Source organism: Piliocolobus tephrosceles, chromosome 12 (genome assembly GCF_002776525.5).
Source record: "Piliocolobus tephrosceles isolate RC106 chromosome 12, ASM277652v3, whole genome shotgun sequence".
In the NCBI taxonomy this organism is placed as follows: Eukaryota; Metazoa; Chordata; class Mammalia; order Primates; family Cercopithecidae; genus Piliocolobus; species Piliocolobus tephrosceles.
In genome coordinates, this window is record NC_045445.1 from 44,388,455 (window position 1) to 44,408,966 (window position 20,512).

General features: G+C 35.7%; 1 protein-coding gene across 6 annotated transcripts in view; it reads left to right on the top strand.

Annotated features, from left to right (window-relative positions):
- The window catches only part of ACSL4 (acyl-CoA synthetase long chain family member 4), an 87,701-nt gene extending 68,960 nt beyond the window's left edge, over positions 1-18,741 (top strand). For 5 of the 6 annotated variants that reach the window (XM_023202983.2, XM_023202981.2, XM_023202980.2 and 2 more), the window contains 5 exons: positions 2,402-2,476; positions 4,458-4,649; positions 6,250-6,364; positions 8,347-8,504; positions 15,891-18,741. In XM_023202983.2, coding sequence (XP_023058751.1) covers positions 2,402-2,476; positions 4,458-4,649; positions 6,250-6,364; positions 8,347-8,504; positions 15,891-16,048 — 698 coding nt within the window. In that variant the 3' untranslated portion in view covers positions 16,049-18,741. The remainder of the gene's footprint in view (positions 1-2,401; positions 2,477-4,457; positions 4,650-6,249; positions 6,365-8,346; positions 8,505-15,890) is intronic. The other variant, XM_023202982.2, reaches the window with a different exon arrangement.
- Positions 18,742-20,512: the final 1,771 nt, after the last annotated feature.

The following is a 20,512-nucleotide window of genomic DNA, read 5'->3' on the forward strand; positions in this document are numbered from 1 at the left end:
CACTCTTGTTGCCTAGGCTGGAGTGCAATGGCATGATCTTGGCTCACTGCAACCTCCACCTCCTGGGTTCAAACAATTCTCCTGCCTCAGCCTCCCAAGTAGCTGGGATTACAGGCGTGTGCCACCATGCCCGGCTAATTTTTGTATTTTTAGACGTGGTTTCACCATGTTGACCAGGCTGGTCTCGAACTCCTGACCTCAGTTGATCTGCCCGCCTCAGCCTCCCAAAGTGCTGGGATTACAGGTGGTGAGCTACCATGCCCAGTCGCCTTATAAATATTTATGCCACATAGTCAATCCTCAAAATCCTGTCACCCTGGTCCTTTAGTCTTCTTTCTCTAAATGATTGCTTCTTTGGAGAACCGTACTATTAAAAATGAAGTATCACTTTTATGCTCCCCCTTAAATCTGTGTTCCTGTCCTGACTTCTTTGCTTTCCCGTTTGTTATTTTTCAACAGCCTAAAGCGAATTTTCCCAACCTTGACAATGTTCAGATTTTGAATCCGCTGATTCTTTGTTGTTGAGGACTCTTGTATGCATTGCAGGATATTTAGTTGCCAAAGCAGATATTTATGGGCTCACCCCAGCTGTGACAATGAAACGTATCCCCAAACATTGCCAGATATCCCCTGGGGGGCAAAATCACTTTAGGTTGAGAAACACTGGGGTATAGAAATTGTATTTTTGGATAATCTTATTTTCGCTTTAAACTCATTGTGTCCAAAATCAATGCCATTATTCTAAACTGTCTCTCTATTGACAAATTGTTTGTGTGAGTGGTATCACCATCCTTAAGGTCATTCCAGATATCAGCTCTGAAGTCATCTGATTGCTTATTTTAAAAGTCATCAGATCATTCCTTCATTAGGTTTCTCCTTTCCCTCCATACCACCTTTGTTGTCCAACATTTTATTGCTCCATTCTGCTCTGACCTAAAACCCTTTTTTTTTTTTGGAGACAGAGTCTTGCTCTGTCACCCAGGCTGGAGTGCAGTGGCACAATCTCAGCTCACTGCAACCTCCGCCTCCCAGGTTCAAGCAATTCTCTTCCCTTAGCCTCCTGAGTAGCTGGGACTACAGGCGTGCGCCACCACACCCAGCTAAGTTTTGTATTTTTAGTAGAGGCGGGGTTTCACCATGTTGGCCAGGCTGGTCTCGAACTCCTGACCTCAGGTGATCCACCCACCTCAGCTTCCCAGAGTACTAGGATTACAGGCATGAGCCACTGTGCCTGGCCTGACCTAACAGCCTTTTAACAGCTGTGTCTGCCTACATTACATCACTTCTAATGTATCCTGTATCCTTCTATTAGATACATCCACCTCACCCACTGCTTGATACCTGATGTATCAAATCTAAACACCTCTTTACCTAGCTTTCAGGACATCTTTAATCTGACGCCAGTGTACTTATCCAACATCATTTTTCGTTATTCCCCACATATAAACATGCCTGGCTCTTCTCTCCAGACCAGCCAGTCTTCTTACTGTTTCTCATGAAGGCATTCTTGGTCTCACCGCTCTGTATTTTCTTTTCCCTTCTCTTGGAATGTCCTTTTTGCTAATTAATCACAACCATCTTTTAATGCCCACTTTTCAATAATGTCTTTCCCAACTACTTCATTTTACATTGATTGTTTGAGTCTCTAAGCTGCTATTGTGCTCACCTTCAGTGCCATGCAGTTTAGTATTTAAATGTTCTCTGAATTGTTTCACATGCATTTCTTCCCAGTTCATTCCTAAGGTCATTGAGTGCAGGGTCTTCTTATCTCTCCTGTGTTTTCTTCACAACAGTTAATATAATGCTGTTTACATAATAGGCTGTCCATAATTATTTTTTTATTGCTAGCAATAATCACAAATTACAAAGGGATATCATCATCATCATGATGTTTGATAACAACAGCTAGCATCTTTTGAAGGATTAGCTTGTGCCAAGAAGTGTTAAGCATTGTCCATGTATCATCTCATTTAATCCTCACAGCACATCCCTGTATGAATTAGCTTTTGTTACTATCTCCATTTCATAGATGAGGAAGTGGAGGCTTAGAGAGGCTAAGTTACTTGTCCATGTTACACAGCCAGTGAGTGGTAGAGCAGGAATTCCGATTAAAATCTATGTTATGACAATCTTAGGTAGATAACGGTGGAGCCATCTCTCCTCCTTTAACAGATTTTTGTATTTAATTACATAAAATATAACCATGAAAAGCAAAAATGATGTAACAACAATGGAATCCATCACACTATTGAAATGGAGTTGAAATACTGAAAAATGATCACACTTTCCACTCCTCCTTTTGTCATTTTTTTGACTCTGGCTCTAACTCTAATATTCCCAGTACATTGGTACAAATCTGGAATGTGGTATGTTAATATCTCTGTTACTTTTTCCCTCACAGTAACTGACTATACTACTGGAAGAGTTGGAGCCCCTCTTATTTGCTGTGAAATTAAGCTAAAAGACTGGCAGGAAGGTAAGAATTTTATGAAAAGCTCTAGTGATATGCTGAAAATTACTGTCAGCTTTACTGGGGAAGCAAATAATTCTCTGCTGGTTTGCTATTGCCTGTCCCCATGCATTCTTTTTCCTTAGTGATATCTTTAGGTTCCCAAGAGGAAAATAAAATCTCTAGAATCTAGGATTAATGATTCTGAGCTTGACAATACTTGAAGGTAAAGAGAAAAAAAATTCTTACTGGAGCTTTCTGGGTTTGGAGAAGGTGAGGATCCTTGAAACTTGACTTTACTAGTGAGAATGTTTGGGCTGATAAAGAAATCCCAGATTTTTAGGGGATAGAATGATGGGTTGCAAACATACACCAACTTCTTAGATCTTGACCCCAGAAAAGATTTTCATAGTTAAGACTCAACTGTCCAGCTATTTGTATAGTTTAATTTTTATATGTACCTGCAGAGACAAGCCACTTAGAAGAAACCTAGAGATACTGGTGATCATCCTTTCTATAAATTAGCTGAAGGCAAATATCAACCAGTCTTCTTAATGAAAGATACTAAACATACACAGTAACTACAGTAAAGTAGATTGTTAAATAAAACAAATAATTAACAGCCTAGCCATGTCAGATAAAGGAATAATAATTAAAATGCTTAAGATTTTAAAAGAGAATATTTACCTTAGGATGGAACCACAGACTAAAAATTTAAAGTACAATTTACCTTGTAGGACGTAACCCTTAGGTTGTACAAACCCTAAGAAAATGAATGCGTTTTTATCTAACATAAACTTTAAGTTTCTAAAGCATTTTTTAAATTATGTGTGTTATTGTCAGTGCTCTATGAGCAAATGACTATTTGTTTTTTAAAAACACATTTTAAAAAGCCAGTTGCATTCCCAAGAGTTTTACACCTTAGGACTTAGTCTTCCCTTCTTCCATGGTAATGGCATTCCAATTTTACCATGAAAATCTGAAGAAAATAGTGTGTGTGTATGTGTTTTGGACATCAACATCAGAATTATTTTATTAGGTAAGTTTTTATTTGTTAGGCAGTGGAATCACAGAAATGTTTAAAGGCAAAAATCTCCTTAACAAGTTTTACTATAATTTTTATTTTCTGATTTCCTGGTACTGGGCCTTAATGTCAGTTTTGGGGAGTAGGTCCATTGTTGAACATGTATTTGGAGTTTTCCTTGCTGTGAAGTCTCTTTGGCTTTAAACTATAGGAATGATCTCAGTTTTTCTTTTTTTACACATACAATGGGTTTTATCATGTTGAAATATTGAATAGTTTTAAGTTTATCAGAGCAGCTAACAGCTGAAAGGAACCCTGATGACACAAAATCTAATCTATATCTTAGTTTACAAATTTAGATTTTTGTATATTTTTCTTAAAGTAAGCTTCCTTCAGTAATACAGAGGTAATGAGTAGTGATAAAATATATTAGTAGTTATTGTCAATTAGTTTAATGTTTGAACTTTTAAAGTCATGACTGGCCGCAGGTAAAATTAATACAATTTTCTTCCTGTTTCCCATAGTCCCTCCTTTCCCTCTCACTTTATGGTGCTACCATTTTTGGGTACTTACTGCACGTTTTTTTTTTGGTTAAAACCTCCTTAGAAAAAATTTGAAATGCATTGATATCAGTATATTAGTAATTTACTTGTAATAGCTTCAAGTGTTACTCTTCCTGGGGGTGATTTTATCTTAACAGAGCTCTATGAACACTAAGCTCTAATGGTGTTCTCAGTGTGAAATGTTATGGTATGGGAAGGTTTGAGATGGGTGATTATTGGTAGTGATTATTATTGAGCCTTTCTTGGTGTTTTTAAAATCACAGTCACCCAGTATCCTCATGTAAATCTTAGTAAATATAAACTAATGTTCTCTCATAAAGTGGTATAAAATTTGATCAGCAGAAAAATACTAATATACAAGCTTTAAGAGTTAATGAAATTTGTTGTAGAACAGTAACTAATTTACTTTTATGATTTCCAGGCGGTTATACAATTAATGACAAGCCAAACCCCAGAGGTGAAATCGTAATTGGTGGACAGAACATCTCCATGGGATATTTTAAAAATGAAGAGAAAACAGCAGAGGATTATTCTGTGGATGAAAATGGACAAAGGTGGTTTTGCACTGGTGATATTGGAGAATTCCATCCCGATGGATGTTTACAGATTATAGGTCAGAATGTTTTCTTTTTATGGTTTTCTTTAGTTTTATAACTTCAATATATATGAAAGGTAGTATTGATCAGTCATTAATAAAGTTGGTGGTTCCATTAGTTCAAACTCTGGACAAGTTATTTAACTTACGTATGAGCTTCTCCATCAGCAAAACAGGGACAATACCAACCTTATAAGGCTGTTAAGATTAAATGAGTTGATATATGTAAAATATTCTAAATAGAGCCTGAACCTTAGTGTAAGTACTAGCAGCACTAGCCACAGCAACATTGAGTGTAGAGAGAATGGACAGGGAAATAGCAAATTGGCAAAGAGAAAACAAAAAAAGCTCAGAGGAGGTCTTTCTTGGTCAACCACATGTGATTTTATGTAACTATTTCCTGTAACATACTCTATGCTAGGCCTTCCTCACCCTTTACCTCTCCACCCATGGGGCAGCATGGGCTCATATTTTTTTTTTTTTTTTTACTGTTGGCTATTTATATGGGTCTAACTAGGCCTGAACCTTAGAAAATTAGTATCAATCCTTAGCACTAGTCGGTTCTGAGAATGTCAGTTACTTTGGCATTGTCCTTATTGAGTCTACTGAAGTGAACCTTTATGTTCAAAAAATGACTCCAAAATGGGCTGAATGTGCTGTTCACTTGGATGAGGCGGAAGTTAAAACTTGCTGATGAGGACCACTCAGCAGGATCCCAGTCAGGTCTTTTTTAAGACATAGAGTTTCCTCACCTATATCCAGTGACTGATTTCAATCCGTCGCTGGACCTCATGATATCTGACCTGAATATAGTTAGAGATTTCCTGGGAAAATTGGTTCTTCATCTAGAAATTTGATCTGCTGGGGAAATTCCCAGGAACCATGGTTCAGTTGAGAAACAATAAGCTTATTTTCCCCTTGTTCCTTAATTGCACTGGAATCAAAGGTTATTTCTGTAGACTGGGTTCTCAGGCTATGGGTAGGCAAACCAGCACTCACACGAAGGTTCCAAGGCCATGTGATGATTATTCAAGCTGTGCCATCCTGTACTAGCACTTTCTTAGAGAACTGTCATTTTAACAAGATAATATCAAAAGTGGAAAAAGAGAATTAACATGTGTTAAATGTGTTCTATATGCCAGACATTGTGGGATATATCTGTATGAGGTAGGCATCATTATTCTGATAAAACTTGAGGATTAGGAGGTTAACTGACATGCCCAGGATCACTTAGCTAGTATCAGGCAGAGTTACCATTCAAATCGAATGTTCCAAAGTCCTAGTTCCTTCTATTAAATTGATTATAATATTTAAGATTATAATGAGATGCTAAAGCTTTGGGTATGAGGTGTAACTTTTAGCCAATACTTATTTAACTAGGCATTTTCTTTTTAACTGGTGTGTATGGGCAAGCATTAATTATATATATGCAGTTTTTGCCATTTTAAAAGTAATGGCAAAAACCACAATTACTTTTGCACCAACCTAATAATAATTTTAGAAGAAGTAATTTTGTAAATAACAATTAAGGCAATGATATTCAAAGAAGACAGTCAGAATTGCATATACCTTAGTAAAACAAACTATGGCTGACTTAACATTCTTTATGACTTAACAGATCGTAAGAAAGATCTAGTGAAGTTACAAGCAGGAGAATATGTATCTCTTGGGAAAGTAGAAGCTGCACTGAAGAACTGTCCACTTATTGATAACATCTGCGCTTTTGCCAAAAGGTAACTTTCCAAAGTTGTATTTTTTGTTTCATAAGTCAAAAGATATTTAGAAAATAATGTGATTATGTATTATCATAAGGGTAACATAGACTCCTCTTAGAATTTTCATCAGATCTGGGGAATTGTACATTTATGAAAGTTATTGAATTCAATAGCTCGAAGATCATTTGAGATAACTCAGACATGTTAACTATTTTTTTGGACACCTGCATCTTGCTAAATACTTAGCTGTGCGACAGATTATTTCATTTAACATCCATGACAACTGAGACTTAGCAGAAGTAATTTTCCCAAAAAAAGTAACACAACTACTACATGTTGAGATGGATTTTGACCCCAAGTTTTTCTAAATCAAAAGCCTAAGAGACTGAGCCATTTTCTTTATATGTTGATATGTCTTATTTTTATGGATTTTATTCTTTTTTAAAAATTGTAATTGTGGTAAAAAGCATATAACATAAGATTTACCATCTTAACTGTTTCTAAATGTACAGTTCAGTAGTGTTGTGTATATTTACCTTGGCGTGCAGCCAATCTCCAGACCTTTTTTTCTTGTAAAATGGAAACTCTGTAGCCATTAAACAACAACTCCCATTCCTCCTCCCTCCTTCCCCTGGGACCCACCATTCTACTTTCTGTTTCTATGAATTTGACTTCTCTAGAAATCTCACATAAGTAGAATGATACAGTTTTTGTCTTTTTGTAATTGGCTCAATTCCCTTAGTGTAATGTCCTCAAGGATTATCCATGTTATAGTACATGTCAGAATTTCCTTCATCTTAAAGGCTTAACAATATTCCATTGTATCCATATAATGTATTTTGTTTATATATTCATTGTCAGTGCACATTTTGGTTGCTACTCCCTCTTGGCTGTTGTGAATAATGCTTCTAGGAAAATGGGTATGCAAATATTTCTTTGAGATCCTGCTTTCAATTATGTGGATAGATACCTAGATGTGGAATTGCTGGATCATATGACAGTTCTATTTTTCATTTTTTAAGGAACAGCAATACTGTTTTCCATAGCAACAGCACCATTTTTACATTCCTGCAACAGTACACAAACATTCTAGTTCCTCCACTTCTTCATTAGCACTTGTTTGTTTTATATAGTAGTCATCCTCATGGATGTGAGGGGATATTTTGTTTTGGTTTTGATTTGTATTTTCCTAATGATTAGTGCCACTGAGCACCTTTTCCTGTGATTGTTGGCCATTCATATATTTCTCTGGAGAAATGTCTATTCAGGTTCTTTGTTCATTATTTAACTGAGCTATTTGGTTTTTTGTTATTGAATTATGGAAATTATATATTCTGTTTATTAACCCCTTATCAGATATATGATATACAAATCTTTTTTTCTATTCCATAGATTGTCTTTTTACTCTGCTGATTGAGTCTTTTGATACACACAAGTTTTAAATTTTGATGCAGTCCCAGTTATCTGTTTTTGCTTTTGTTGCCTTTGCTTTTGGTGTCACATCCAAGAAATACTGCCAAATCTATTCTCATAAAATGTTTCTTGTGTGTTTTTTTTTTTTCTAGCAGTTTTATAAGATTGGTGCAAAAGTAATTTCAGTTTTTGCCATTAATGTCAATTACTTTTGCACCAACTTAATAGCTCTTCAATGTTTAGATTTTTGATCCATTTTGAGCTAATTTTTGTATATGTTGTAAGGTAAAGGTTCACTTTCATTCATTGCATGTGGATATCCAGTTTTCCCAGTACCATTTGTTGACGAGACTGTCCTTTCCTCATTGAGTGATCTTAACACCCTTGTTGAAGATCATTTCTCCATAGATACAAGGGTTTACTTCTATTTTCTCTATTCCATTGGTCTATATGTCTGTCTTTATGCTGGTACTATGGGTTTTATTATTTCCTAATGAAACTTTATCTGCACTGTACTGTTTCATTGACTAATTTATGAATAACTTTTCTCAATGCTTTCATTTCTATTTTATTTTCTATTTTTTTAGTGACCAGTCCTATGTGATCAGTTTTGTGGTTCCTAATCAGAAAAGGTTGACACTCTTGGCACAACAGAAAGGGGTAGAAGGAACTTGGGTTGATATCTGCAATAATCCTGCTATGGAAGCTGAAATACTGAAAGAAATTCGAGAAGCTGCAAATGCCAGTAAGTAAGAAATTGCTAGACTGGTGTGGTCCCTAAAAGTCATCTAATGATGTCTTTTGCATTAGGCTTTTCAAGATGTTCGCTTTAATAATAAAATACAGGATTTTAAGAAACCTGTTTCTTAAATATGTATAATGGATTTCCATGTTGGAAGGATCCTTCAGTGTCGTATGGTAAAATAACCTATCTAGCTCTTTATTGCATGTTTCAACATCTTTCCCAAAGTGGTCATCTAGCCTGTGTTTGGAATGGTCCATCTTTGGGTAGATCTGTTATATATATCTACTTTGTGTCTGCAAAGCAGAAATTAATAACTCTAAGTTTAGTAAATAGTGTTATAACCATGATTATGCTTTGTGTATATACTTTGGCTCTGTAAATGGACTGTCTCAGATGGTACGTTAATAACCAATTGGAGAAAATCTGCTTATATAGTATATGCCAGGAATTGTGTTACACACTAGGAATACAGAAAGTAGTAAGACTCATTTCTTGCTCTCATGTAGTTCATTATCAGGTGAGAGGGGCACATGAGAGAGACAACAATCTTAACAGCAATAGAGAGATGAACAGAGAATCATGGTACCACAGATGGGGGTGCCTAACCTACTTGGGAGGACATGGAAGAGATGTCACTTAAGCTTATTCTTAAGGGTTAATTAGAAGTTAGCTAGGCTGGGCATTCTAGGCCAAGAAGCAACATGAGTACAGGCAAATAGGTATGAAAAGGATGATGTGTGCAGCGAACTACAAGGAGACTGGTGTTACTGGTACAGTACAAAGTATGAGGTAAGGCTGTAGAGGTTGGCAGAGGCCAAGTTGTGTAGTACCTTCTATGCTGTGTTCAGAAATTTGGATGTAATCCTGTAGGCAGTGAGGAGCCATTGGCAGGTTTTACTAGGTTAGTGATGTGGTCAGGTTTGCATTTTGGAGAGATGCAGTCACTCTGGAGGCCGTGCTGAAGATGAATTTGAGGGGGACTGGACTGAGGCAGAAGGCCAGTTGAAGAGGACTGTAGGAGATACCTAGACTGAGGGGTGGTGAGTAATGAGGGCCTGAAGCAGGGAATCAGGAAATGTTTATGAAGCAAAATTGGCACACTTCAATGATTAATTGGATAATGTAGATAAGGGAAAAGAGGAGTCTAGGATAGCTCCCAGATTTGTAGCTGAAGTGACAAGGTAAATACTACTACTGGTTGAGCTAGAAAATACAAGAGGAAGAGCCAGCATATACAAGAAGATGATGAGGTCAGTATGGGACACACGTAGTTTGAAACATCTTTTGGATAATCAAAGTTAAAATGCCCAGCAGGCGGTTGTGTATAGTCCAAATTTTATTGGGCGAGGCCTGGACTATACTATAGACTCAAGGATAATTGAAACCATGAAAGAAGATGGGCCAACATTGGGCGAGATTGTAAAGGGAGAACAGGAGGCTGCAGATGGGCCTCTGGATAACACCAGCATATAAGGAATGGATGAAGAAAGAGATGTGTGTGGGAAGCATGATTGGCAAGATGCCAGGAGAGCAATGCCCATGCAGAGCACTGCTAAGAGAGTTTCAGGAAAGAGAGTAATCAACAGTTTGACATTAGCTGAAAGGACTGACAAAACTTATTGGAACATTGATTGGAAAATTAAAGAGATTAAAAATTAATGCTCAAGTTCAATAGTAGGCTTTTTTTCCCCTTTTTCCCAACAAGGGATTCCATTTTTTTTTTTTTTTAAGTTTCAATGTTATCAGTATAACAAGTATATATCGTTTTAAAAATATCAGTATTACGGACTTGCAACAAAAAGCAGCCCATATTGTATCCCTCTTTTCCCCAAGTCTCATCTGTCTTCAACTTTAGTTGTTTTTTTAAAGTTTCTGGCATTCGTCTCCATTTTTCTAAAGAAAATGGTTATATTGCTCCTTCTTGAATTTTTCATTTATGATGTTGTAGACTTTTATGGACCACTAACCATAGAAGATGATTTAGCTTTCTTATTACCATTCTCCTCCCCTTCCCCACCACACTTTTTCTTTTCCAATATATAGTACAATTCGCATTTTATACCCAGGTTTCCATTATGACTATGAAAATATTCACAGCTGAATTACATAGTGTTTTATGATTGTATTTCCTTTCTTGGACAATTTTTTGTGTTTCCCTGGATCTTAAAATTTCCTCTCTTCATTAGTTTTTTGTATACCTATTCTTAACTCTTCCTCCAAACTCTGATAAAATTGTACAAATTCTCCCTAATACAGGAAAGGATAGTGTGTCTGTATTTTTGTTTTCAGAGACATACTTCTTAGAGCCCTTTATCCTTGTGCTGAAATTTAGACTATTTGCTCCCCAAGGCTTCCCTTTACTATCATCCTGGGAATTTCCTTTGCTTCTCTCCTATGTTGGATCCTGTTTCCTGGATCTCATATCTGTCTTTTTCCTGGTTTACTCGCCAGTTTGGGTAGAGCACATCCTTCAGCAGCTTCCTGAGAAAGGTGCATGGGAAGTACATTCTTGAGACTGTGCTTGCATGTCTGAATATGTTTTTATTCTGTCCTCACCCTTGAGATGTATCTTGGCATAGCTTAGAATGATAAATTCTAAATCATTTTTCCTGAACACTTTGCAGACTTGGCTTTGTTGTCTTCCAACTCCAGTGTTGCATCCTGATTCCCATTCCTTTGTGTATGATCTATTTTATCTCTTGTAGCTTTCAGAGTCATTATGTTAATTTCTGGTGTTTTGATAGTTCATAATGATGTATCTTGGTGTGGGTCTTTGATCATTTATCATTGTGCATACTTGGGGTGGGCCCTTTCAGTATGGAGATCTCTGCCCTTCAGTTCTGGGAAATGTTAATTTATCTTATGTTTGTTCATTTGCTTTTTTCCCCATAACTCCCCCCACCCTGTGTGTCTGTTTCTGGGACTACTTTTGTATGGCTGTTGGACTTCCAGCTTTCATCCTCTAATTTTATTATCCTTTAAAAAATTTTTTATTTCTCTTCTTGTTTTATATTCTGGCAGAGTCTCTCAACTTTCTCATCTCTTCTGTCTACTGAATTTTCAATTTCCACTATCAGAATTTTAATTTTCAAGAGCTTGTTTCTGTCCTCTCAGTGTTCCTTTTAATAGCACCCTGTTGCTCTTTCATGGATGCAGTCAATGCATTGTCTCTTATTCCTCTGAGGATATTAAACGGAATCCTTTTAATGTAGTTTTCCTCTCCTGTTATTGTCTCTTTTACCTCCAAGTTGCACTTTACGCTTGCTTTGGTCATTGAGTCGCAAGTGTCTGCTGATCTTTGTATGTCCGTATTTAAGAACCAGGTACTAAAAAACTGTTTGGAAAGCTTACTGGGCTTCACTGAAAAGGCATTCCAATGTTAGTGTCTTTTTCTCTTAAGTCATTCTATTTCTCCAAAGGAGATTTCTCCAGTCTCTTGCCCGGCAATATTAGCCTGACTGCCAGAATTCTGGTACCCAAAAGAGGTAAAGGAGTTATTGGGGGAATGGGAGAGCAGTGGGTCTCACCCTCACTGAATCCTTCTCTTTTCAGCTTTACTCCCTCCTTCTGTTGTACCTAATGTCCTTGAGTCCTGAGTCTCTGCTTCAGTTTTTCCAAAAAGTAGACCTGCCTGCAAACGGCTTTGGGAAGAGCAGCACAGGGTGTGGGAGAACTATTCTCTAAACAGGCTGGAGCCCGGTGCTGCTGTTTCCAGCTTTACCCCTCATCTCTATCTTCAGAGGCACAGGCTTAGGGGGCACTTGCCCAGGCTCTACTGTGAGGGCAGTTTGCTGCTTGTTGGCAACCTCTTTTGTTGGTAGTTGCTTTGGATCCCTCAGCCTTAACTTAATTGCCACAAATTCCTTTGCTTTTTGTCTTCTAAGATTTTGTTGCACTTTCTCATTCAGTGCCCTTTTTCTCTTGTTTCACTTTTTGCCTGGTGATTAATACCTTTTTCATGTTTAAATTATTCTAAACAATTTAAATTCTTTTTTAGGCAGAACAGAGAAAAACTGTATATTCTTCATGTTCTGTTGGAAGCTCTTAACCTAATTTTAACCCATTGTTTTTCTCTTACAAATAAAAATATCATTTTTTTCTGATTATAGGTTATCTATACTCATTATAAAATATTGGACAACAGGATATTATAAAGAAGGAAGTCAAAATCACTTGAGAGTAGTTTATCTATGGGTGGCGAGATTACTTTTGGTATATATACTTAACCTGTCAACATAATCAAAGTTTTTCTATGTCACTAAATAGAAAATTACACTATCATTTTAAATACTAAATAGTCCCAGTACATAGATAGCTATTTAAAGTCCCTATTAGATTTTTAGGTGAGTTTCACCTTCTTCCTCATCACTGTAAACAAATATAACACGAATCTTGTATACTCAATTATTTTCTTATGTGATTATTTTCTTAGTGTGAATTCCTAGAAACAGAATTTCTGAGTCAAAGAGAATATATATTTTAAAGACTTTTTTCCTCATTGCCAAATTGCTGCCTCTCCCCAGGAAAACTGAACCGGTTTATATTCCGATCAGAGATACACGAATATACCTATTTCCCTAACTCTGGGCTCCTATTATTTTTGTTTATTAAAAATATTAACTACTTAGGTTCCACTTGGGTTTAAAAATATAGTTTATAGTAATAGTTTTTCTATCTGAAAACTAATTTCTCCCCAAGAAGAATTTTCTGAATTCTAGACACTGTCAAGTTTTAAATGACAATTGCCTATTAACATAATCAGATTGAAAAAGCTTATTTATTTTATACTTATAAAAACAGTGTGACATAATATTTCCTGCTTCAAGATGGTTTTGTTATATTATTGATATAACACACTTTCATATTAATGACACCAAACTCCCAGAACCTTTTTTGATACAAAGCCTGATTTGCTTTCAATATAGTATTCCCCAAAATATATAGTATTTTCTTTAAGTATTTAAGTATAGCATTACAAATATAGTATTTTCTTTAAATATAGTATTTCAAGAAATATATAGTATTTCAACCAAAAGGCTAACCATCAGAGGTGCACTGTCGTTATTCTTAGTCATCCTCTGAATATATTAATGGATTAGAATGTGACTTGAATAATTTTCCATTGCATATTTAATGTGTAAAAGCAACAATGGGGGAAGTCTAACTGCATCCCACTTTGTTAGAAGGCAGAATAAAATCCTAGGACCCACTAGGTCCTCATAACTTTCCTGTGCTTGGAGTGAGGCATGTAACTCATGATTTGGATAATGAGTGGTAATCATGAGCTAAATGTGTAAATCATAAGCCTTTGGTGCCACAAAGGATTCATCTTGCCAACATTTTGCAAATTATAATTTCGGAGACTTATGCAAAAAAGTGTAAAATAGTTTTGATTATATTCAGCAAATCTGTCGGAAGTTATACATCTTTCATAGCAGGCCTCTTCATATTTTAAGTATAATTGTGTGAGGTATACATAGTATCATAAGAATGCAAAATACTTGTTTTTGGGTGATTTGAGCGACTGCCAATGGCTATGAAAGTCGGTGTTTGCTGCCACCTGCAGGTCACGTTTCATAATGTTGTAGTTAATTCAGATAAAAATGCCACATTTTTGTTGGTTTTGTTTGTTTTTCCTTCCCCTAACCTTTCTCACTTGTTGGCAATTTATTCTATTTACGGGAAACTGTGATAGCCCATTGCTTCCTATGGCTTGGGGTATTCGATAATGTTTAGGAGTTTTCAAGATGAAACCTCTATAGCTGTCTTTATTTCTTTGGCTTTAAAGCAGGGATTTAACTAAATGGAAAGATCGTTTTTTCAGCCTGCTTTCATTTGCTTGTGTGCAACTGAAATAATGTGCTTGCCTTGTCCCAATGTTGTCAGTGTTTCTGGACTAGCACCTATGTATGTAAGAAAAGGAAAATGAAATAAAAAATTGGGGGGCCAAATCTGTACCTGAGAATTTAACTGTTTACTTGAGTTCCAATTGCGACCTTGGGAGCAGATAGGCTTATTTTATGAACCTCTGTGTAATTGAGCTGTACTTTATTAACAGAGTAGACCTGGTTAATTCAAGCAAGTTTTATGTTCCTTTATGACCTCTTCAGGCATTATTTGTAGGAAGTTGGTTCTAAGTTAGATTTAAAAGATATTTTCATACTCAACTTTATATTTTTCTGTCATTTTAGTGAGAAACTCACTAGTTCAACCAAACTTTCATAAAACATAGACTAGTACTAGAAAAGAACTTCGGTGAATGTGAGTTCTTTGTGCTTGCCACTGAAACCAAATCATTTCTAAAGTCATCTAGGCTATTTTTTAGTAGTTTTTAAAAATGTGCCAATGTTTGCTTCTTGGCAATTGCTGTTTTAAATAATCACATAAAATAAGGCTCATCTATTGATTAACATTACTGTTAATAGGGCTCCATAATTTAAAGAATTACCCTTGTAGTCATAATAAATAACTTAATGGCATATAATTTATGGAATTTGAAAGTATTAATACTATATTAATTATCTTTATGTCCTTCCTTATATTTTTTCCAATATGTATTAGGTTGTCTAACTCAAATACAATATTCATTGCATCAGTTTTTATACCATTTAAAGATATGAAATTCACAATCCCCTTTTTTATCTGTATTTGACTATATACTAAAGTTTATAAAGAATATTTGTCTAGAGAGTTTTCTGTAGAATGAATAAATAAACTTGTATGTATTTATGGAGGGCTCTCAACCCTATGGATGGCAGTGAAAAAATCAAAGACCTTGCTTTTATGGAGCTTACATTTTAGCTCCATGGTGAGACAAATATATAATATGTTGGGTGGTGATAACTACTTTGAACAAAGCATAGTGTTAAGAAGATATAGAGAGACAAAGGTACTTCTCTTTTGTTATGAGTGATCAGGGAAGTCCTCTTTGGGGAGGTGGCATTTGAGCAGACGTACAGATAAAGTATGGAAGTGACATACAACTGTATTGAGAAAGACCACCATCTCAGGCAAATATAAAGTCTCTGAAGAGGAAGATGTGTGTGTTTGTGTGTGTGTGTGTGTGTGTGTGTGTGTGAGTATAATGTGTATATGCATGTATATTGAAAACCACATAGACTAAAACTATCCAACTGAAACAACTTATGTATACGTTGAGAAATATGAAATGAAATTGTAAGGTAGAGGTAGCATTAGTAAACTATCTAGTATACCATTAAATAAGTTTGTGGTGATTGGTGATTCAGCACCTGAATCATCTAGGTAAATCCTGAAAAACTCATATTTTATTAATTGCTTCTCCTTCCCCTTCTTTCCCTGTCCCCACTCCTTTCTCCTCTCTTTCCCCCCTCTCCTTTTCTCCCATCTTTTCCCTTCTAATTTCAGTGAAATTGGAGCGATTTGAAATTCCAATCAAGGTTCGATTAAGCCCAGAGCCATGGACCCCTGAAACTGGTTTGGTAACTGATGCTTTCAAACTGAAAAGGAAGGAGCTGAAGAACCATTACCTCAAAGACATTGAACGAATGTATGGGGGCAAATAAAATGCTCTCTTATTGACAGTTGTGCAGGAGGTAGCCTGGTGGTTTTTCACTTCTAGAATATTAAGCCTTTGTTGAGCTGTTAGAATGTAAGGTATATCATTCTAAAGATACAGTAAAAAGAAAACAAAACCAAAAGTTATTAAATTTGTTGTCCAGTTTACTTTAACTTAGTTTTGCATAGTTCTAGTGCAGCTGAAATTGAAAAGTTATTTCCCTTTAGCTGTGTTATTATAGAGCAGAAATTCTGTTTTTAAAAATTAGCCTAAGATATACTTGTTTTTGTAAAGAAAAATATTTAATGTTGAACAAAATAAATCGGAGTTGGAGTAGAATGTAGTTTGAGGAAATTTGCAGCTTCCAATGCCTCTTGTCTTCCTATTTCAGAAGAAGTTTAAATATTAAGCATGACAGAAAATATGTATTAACACTACTCAAAGCAAAAGTGCTGCAGGGCTTTAAAAATCTCTTCCAACCATTTATCTTGAAGGAAAAATTCAATAGTAATATAATACACAAAATCAAATAATACCTTAGAAGGTATTAAGATTATAATTGTTGCATAGGTTAGATATAGAGTCATTGTAATGTTGTGAATAATTACAGTGCCTAAAGAATAAAACAACATATACAACACCAAAAAATATCTAGTAATATATTTAAAGGGAAATTGAGCTGCTTTTTTGAAACTTTGAGATCTAAAAATAACTGTAATTATTTGAATGACTTAAGAGGAAAGTACATTTTTTGAAATGCTGAAAATTGCCTTTCTGTGTTTATTCAAACTGAAAAGCTGAGACCAAGAGCAAAATGACAGGAAGGTAAAAAGTTAACAGGAAAACATTTTCTCTTAGAAAAGATGATAAAATCGTAAGTATTTGGAATTAGAAGCCTTGCACAGCACTGAACCTGGGAAAGAGATTTAAACTCTGAATTTATCTTTGATAACAGGGATTGATTTTAAAATGTACATGTAGTAAATTACATTTGTAATTTAAGGTCTGTTTGCTGTTGCTGATTTGATTCTTGATCAGTAGTTTGCATTTCAGGAAGCCTTTCATTTTGCTTTAATTTTAGCAAAGCGGGTTATAACGAATGACTTCCCCAATATCTTGCTCGAACTTACAGGTTATTAACTTGGATGAGTTTTGGGAAGTTAAAGGGAAGAAAACACTGTTACCATTTTTTCCTGTTTGGGAAGAGCTTAGAAACTGGAAATACTAGATTTGGGAGAAGGGCAGAGTTACTTGATAAGGGACTGATGTTTGTGCAGTAACTTGGGAGTGTGGTTTCTTTTTGAATCTTTAATTAAAACCTGGGATTATATATCCCTGATAAATATTCACACTTGAACCACAGTTACTGTAAAACACAAAAAATCTTAATACTGTTACTCTTTGCACTTTTTCTTAATCATTTTATATATATATGCCTATATACATATATATATGTGTGTGTGTGTGTGTGAGTTGCTTATGTTGTTATGTACAGATGTGGGCCACCATTGCAACAAAATAAATTCTTTTTGCTCTAAAATATTTATAAAGAAAATACTTAAATGTTATGCATATGGTGGTAATAAGGGAAAAATCAAGTATTAAGTATGAAGGTTTTTGTAAAGATTTCTGTTCAGTGTTTTGCAAGGTAAAATTTTAGGCAAGTTTTCCCTGGAGTTATGTGTATGTGAGTATTCTCATTCTTCCCAACTTGCCTTTGAAGAGTGTAAAACCATTATTATCAAGTAGACTACTATTCAGCTTTTATTCCTGCCCTGCTGTTTACCCATTAAGAATGAGTTTCTTAGACTTTTCCAATATGTGATTTTTTTTTCCCATTTAGAATGGTGATTTTAAATGTGTGAGTGCATGCACTGTCTTCTCTCAGATATTTGCACCCCCGATCCGCCCCCGACTCCCAAAAGCTGGAACACTGCCAACTGATCTGTTATATAGGTCCTGTAGAAACACATCATTAACACTTAAGGTTGGGTGCTGCTAATTCTTTGCAAAAATCCAAACATTGTTAAGGGACCAGGGAGAGGCCACTACCCCTTGATTTTCCATCTAAAAATATACATGTTTATGTAAGCAAATCTTTCCATATTCATAGTGACTTTTCAAGTATTTAAGACTAAAGATTTTGATCTCACATTTTTATACTGTTTAAATTGCTCACAATTATTATACATGTCAGCCATCAAATAAAGTTGTACTTTAAAAATTTACTACAATATGGACATTTCTAAGTCAAACACTTGTGACTTTTGCTTTAAATGTTCCTGCCTCCTTGATATTTGTATTTATTCTTTTTTTCTCTAGAGTGGAGGTATAATTGTGTGATATTTCAGAAATATAGATACATGATTCAAAAAGTCACAGTTAAGGAGATTCATGTTTCTTTGATCATGAATAACTGGTTAGTGATTCTTGCCTATATTTTCCTGATAGCATATGACAAATGTTTCTAAGGTAACAAGATGAGAACAGATAAAGATTGTGTGGTGTTTTAGATTTGGAGAGAAATATTTTAATTTTTAAATGCAGTTGCAAATTATAATGTATTCATATTTGTACTTTCTGTTAAAATGCACGATTGCAGAATTGTTGAGATTTTGTGTTTATTCTTGATGAAAAGCTTTGTTCTTGTTTTTAAGTTTGCACTCAAATCTTAAGAAATAAATTCACCCATGTTATCAAGCCAATTTGTACTTCATTATGCATTGAGAGAAAATCTCCCAAGTCTGAAGATTATTAGCCAACGTTTTAAACACATATTTTTAAAATACTCATCTCCAAGTTTGTGGAATTGCATTAAGCAGTTAAACAGGCTTGTATAGTCCCATCCTTTAGTTCAGAGTATTTGAATCCCAAACTGTTACTTTGATCCAGCCAGTAGAGTAAAACCCCTTTGTAACACTGATACTTTGGGACAAAACATGGATTATCAGTAGGTGCTACCAAATTATAACTGCTACTTTTAGGGTAATTAATATTTTAGAGAGAAATTAATTTGAGTTATATGAGGGTATGTATAAAATGGCATTAAGAGCTCTATTTCCTGGCTTTGCCACTGTAGTTTTTGGCAAATTGATTAACATTTTGGAGCTGCATTTCTTCATCTGGAAAAATTGGGTTGATAGGATCTGCCTAATAGGATTGTTGTGAGAGTTAAAATGTAAAGTGTTTAGGAAAATAGCTTATGCTAGCTATTGTTATCATAATTATTATTGTATCTAGACACTATTCATCAGTCAGGTTGTTTAAAGTATTGACTAGCATACTCAGGGCCTTCAAGAACTGACTGCCCCTGAAGATTTTGTGAAAAAAGTTCTAGATCTAGAGGTCAGGAGACCTGGGTTTATTGACACCAGCTTTGTAACCATGGGCCAATCTCATAACCTTAGCCTTAGCCTTAGTTTCTTCTTCCCATTAAAACACACACACACACACACACACACACACACACACACACACACACACTTCAAAAATGATGCCTTTTGCAAAAAGGGAAACACAAATGACAGAAGAAATAGGGAACACAATAGTCCTTACGGTCCATCATGTCTAGCTTTAGTATTGTGATCTTACTGTTCCAAGCTTTATTTTTCTTAAATGATGCCCTAGGTTCTGAGTTTCCTATAGGGCTATGAGACTATGGATCACAAGAAGTTGAGGATTCTACTAGGTATAAGGAGTCTGTGACTCTTATTTTTTAATTATTTATGTATTTTTGTCTTGAGATAGGGTCTCACTCTGTCACCCAGGCTGGAGTACAGTGGCTCCATCATAGCTCACTGCAGCCTTGAACTCTCCTGGGCTCAAGCAATCCTCTCACTTTAGCCGCCGAAGTAGCTGGGACTACAGGCACGCACCAGCATGCCCAGCTAATCAATTTTTTTTTTTTTTTTTTTTTTAGAGATGGGGTCTCGCTATGTTGCCCAGGCTGGTCTTGAACTCCTGGCATCAAGCAATCCTCCCACCTCAGCCACCCAAAGCGCTGGGATTACAGATGTGAGCCACAGAGCCTGACCCTTATGTTTTTTAAAATTTTAATCAGGGTTTTGCACACATAATGTAAAGGAGTGCTTCCAAACTTCTTTTTATTGTGATCCACAATGCTGTGCACACATATTTTATGAAAATATTTTGTGAAAAAACAATACTAATGAGGTGCACACTGGTGTTTTATTCTATTTCATTTACTTAAATGTTGGCTGTGACTCACTAAATTGATTTAATTACCCTGTAAAATAGTGCTGCTCAGTAGAACTTTCTGTGAAGTTGAAAAGATTCAGTATCGGCACTATCCACTGTAGTGCATGTGGCCGTGGATCATTTAAAATGTGGTTATTGTTTGCCAGGCCCGGTGGCTCGCACTTGCAATCCCAGCACTTTGGAAGGCCAAGATGGGAGGATCACTTGAGGCCAAGAGTTTGAGACAAGCCTGGTCAACATAGTGGGACCCCTT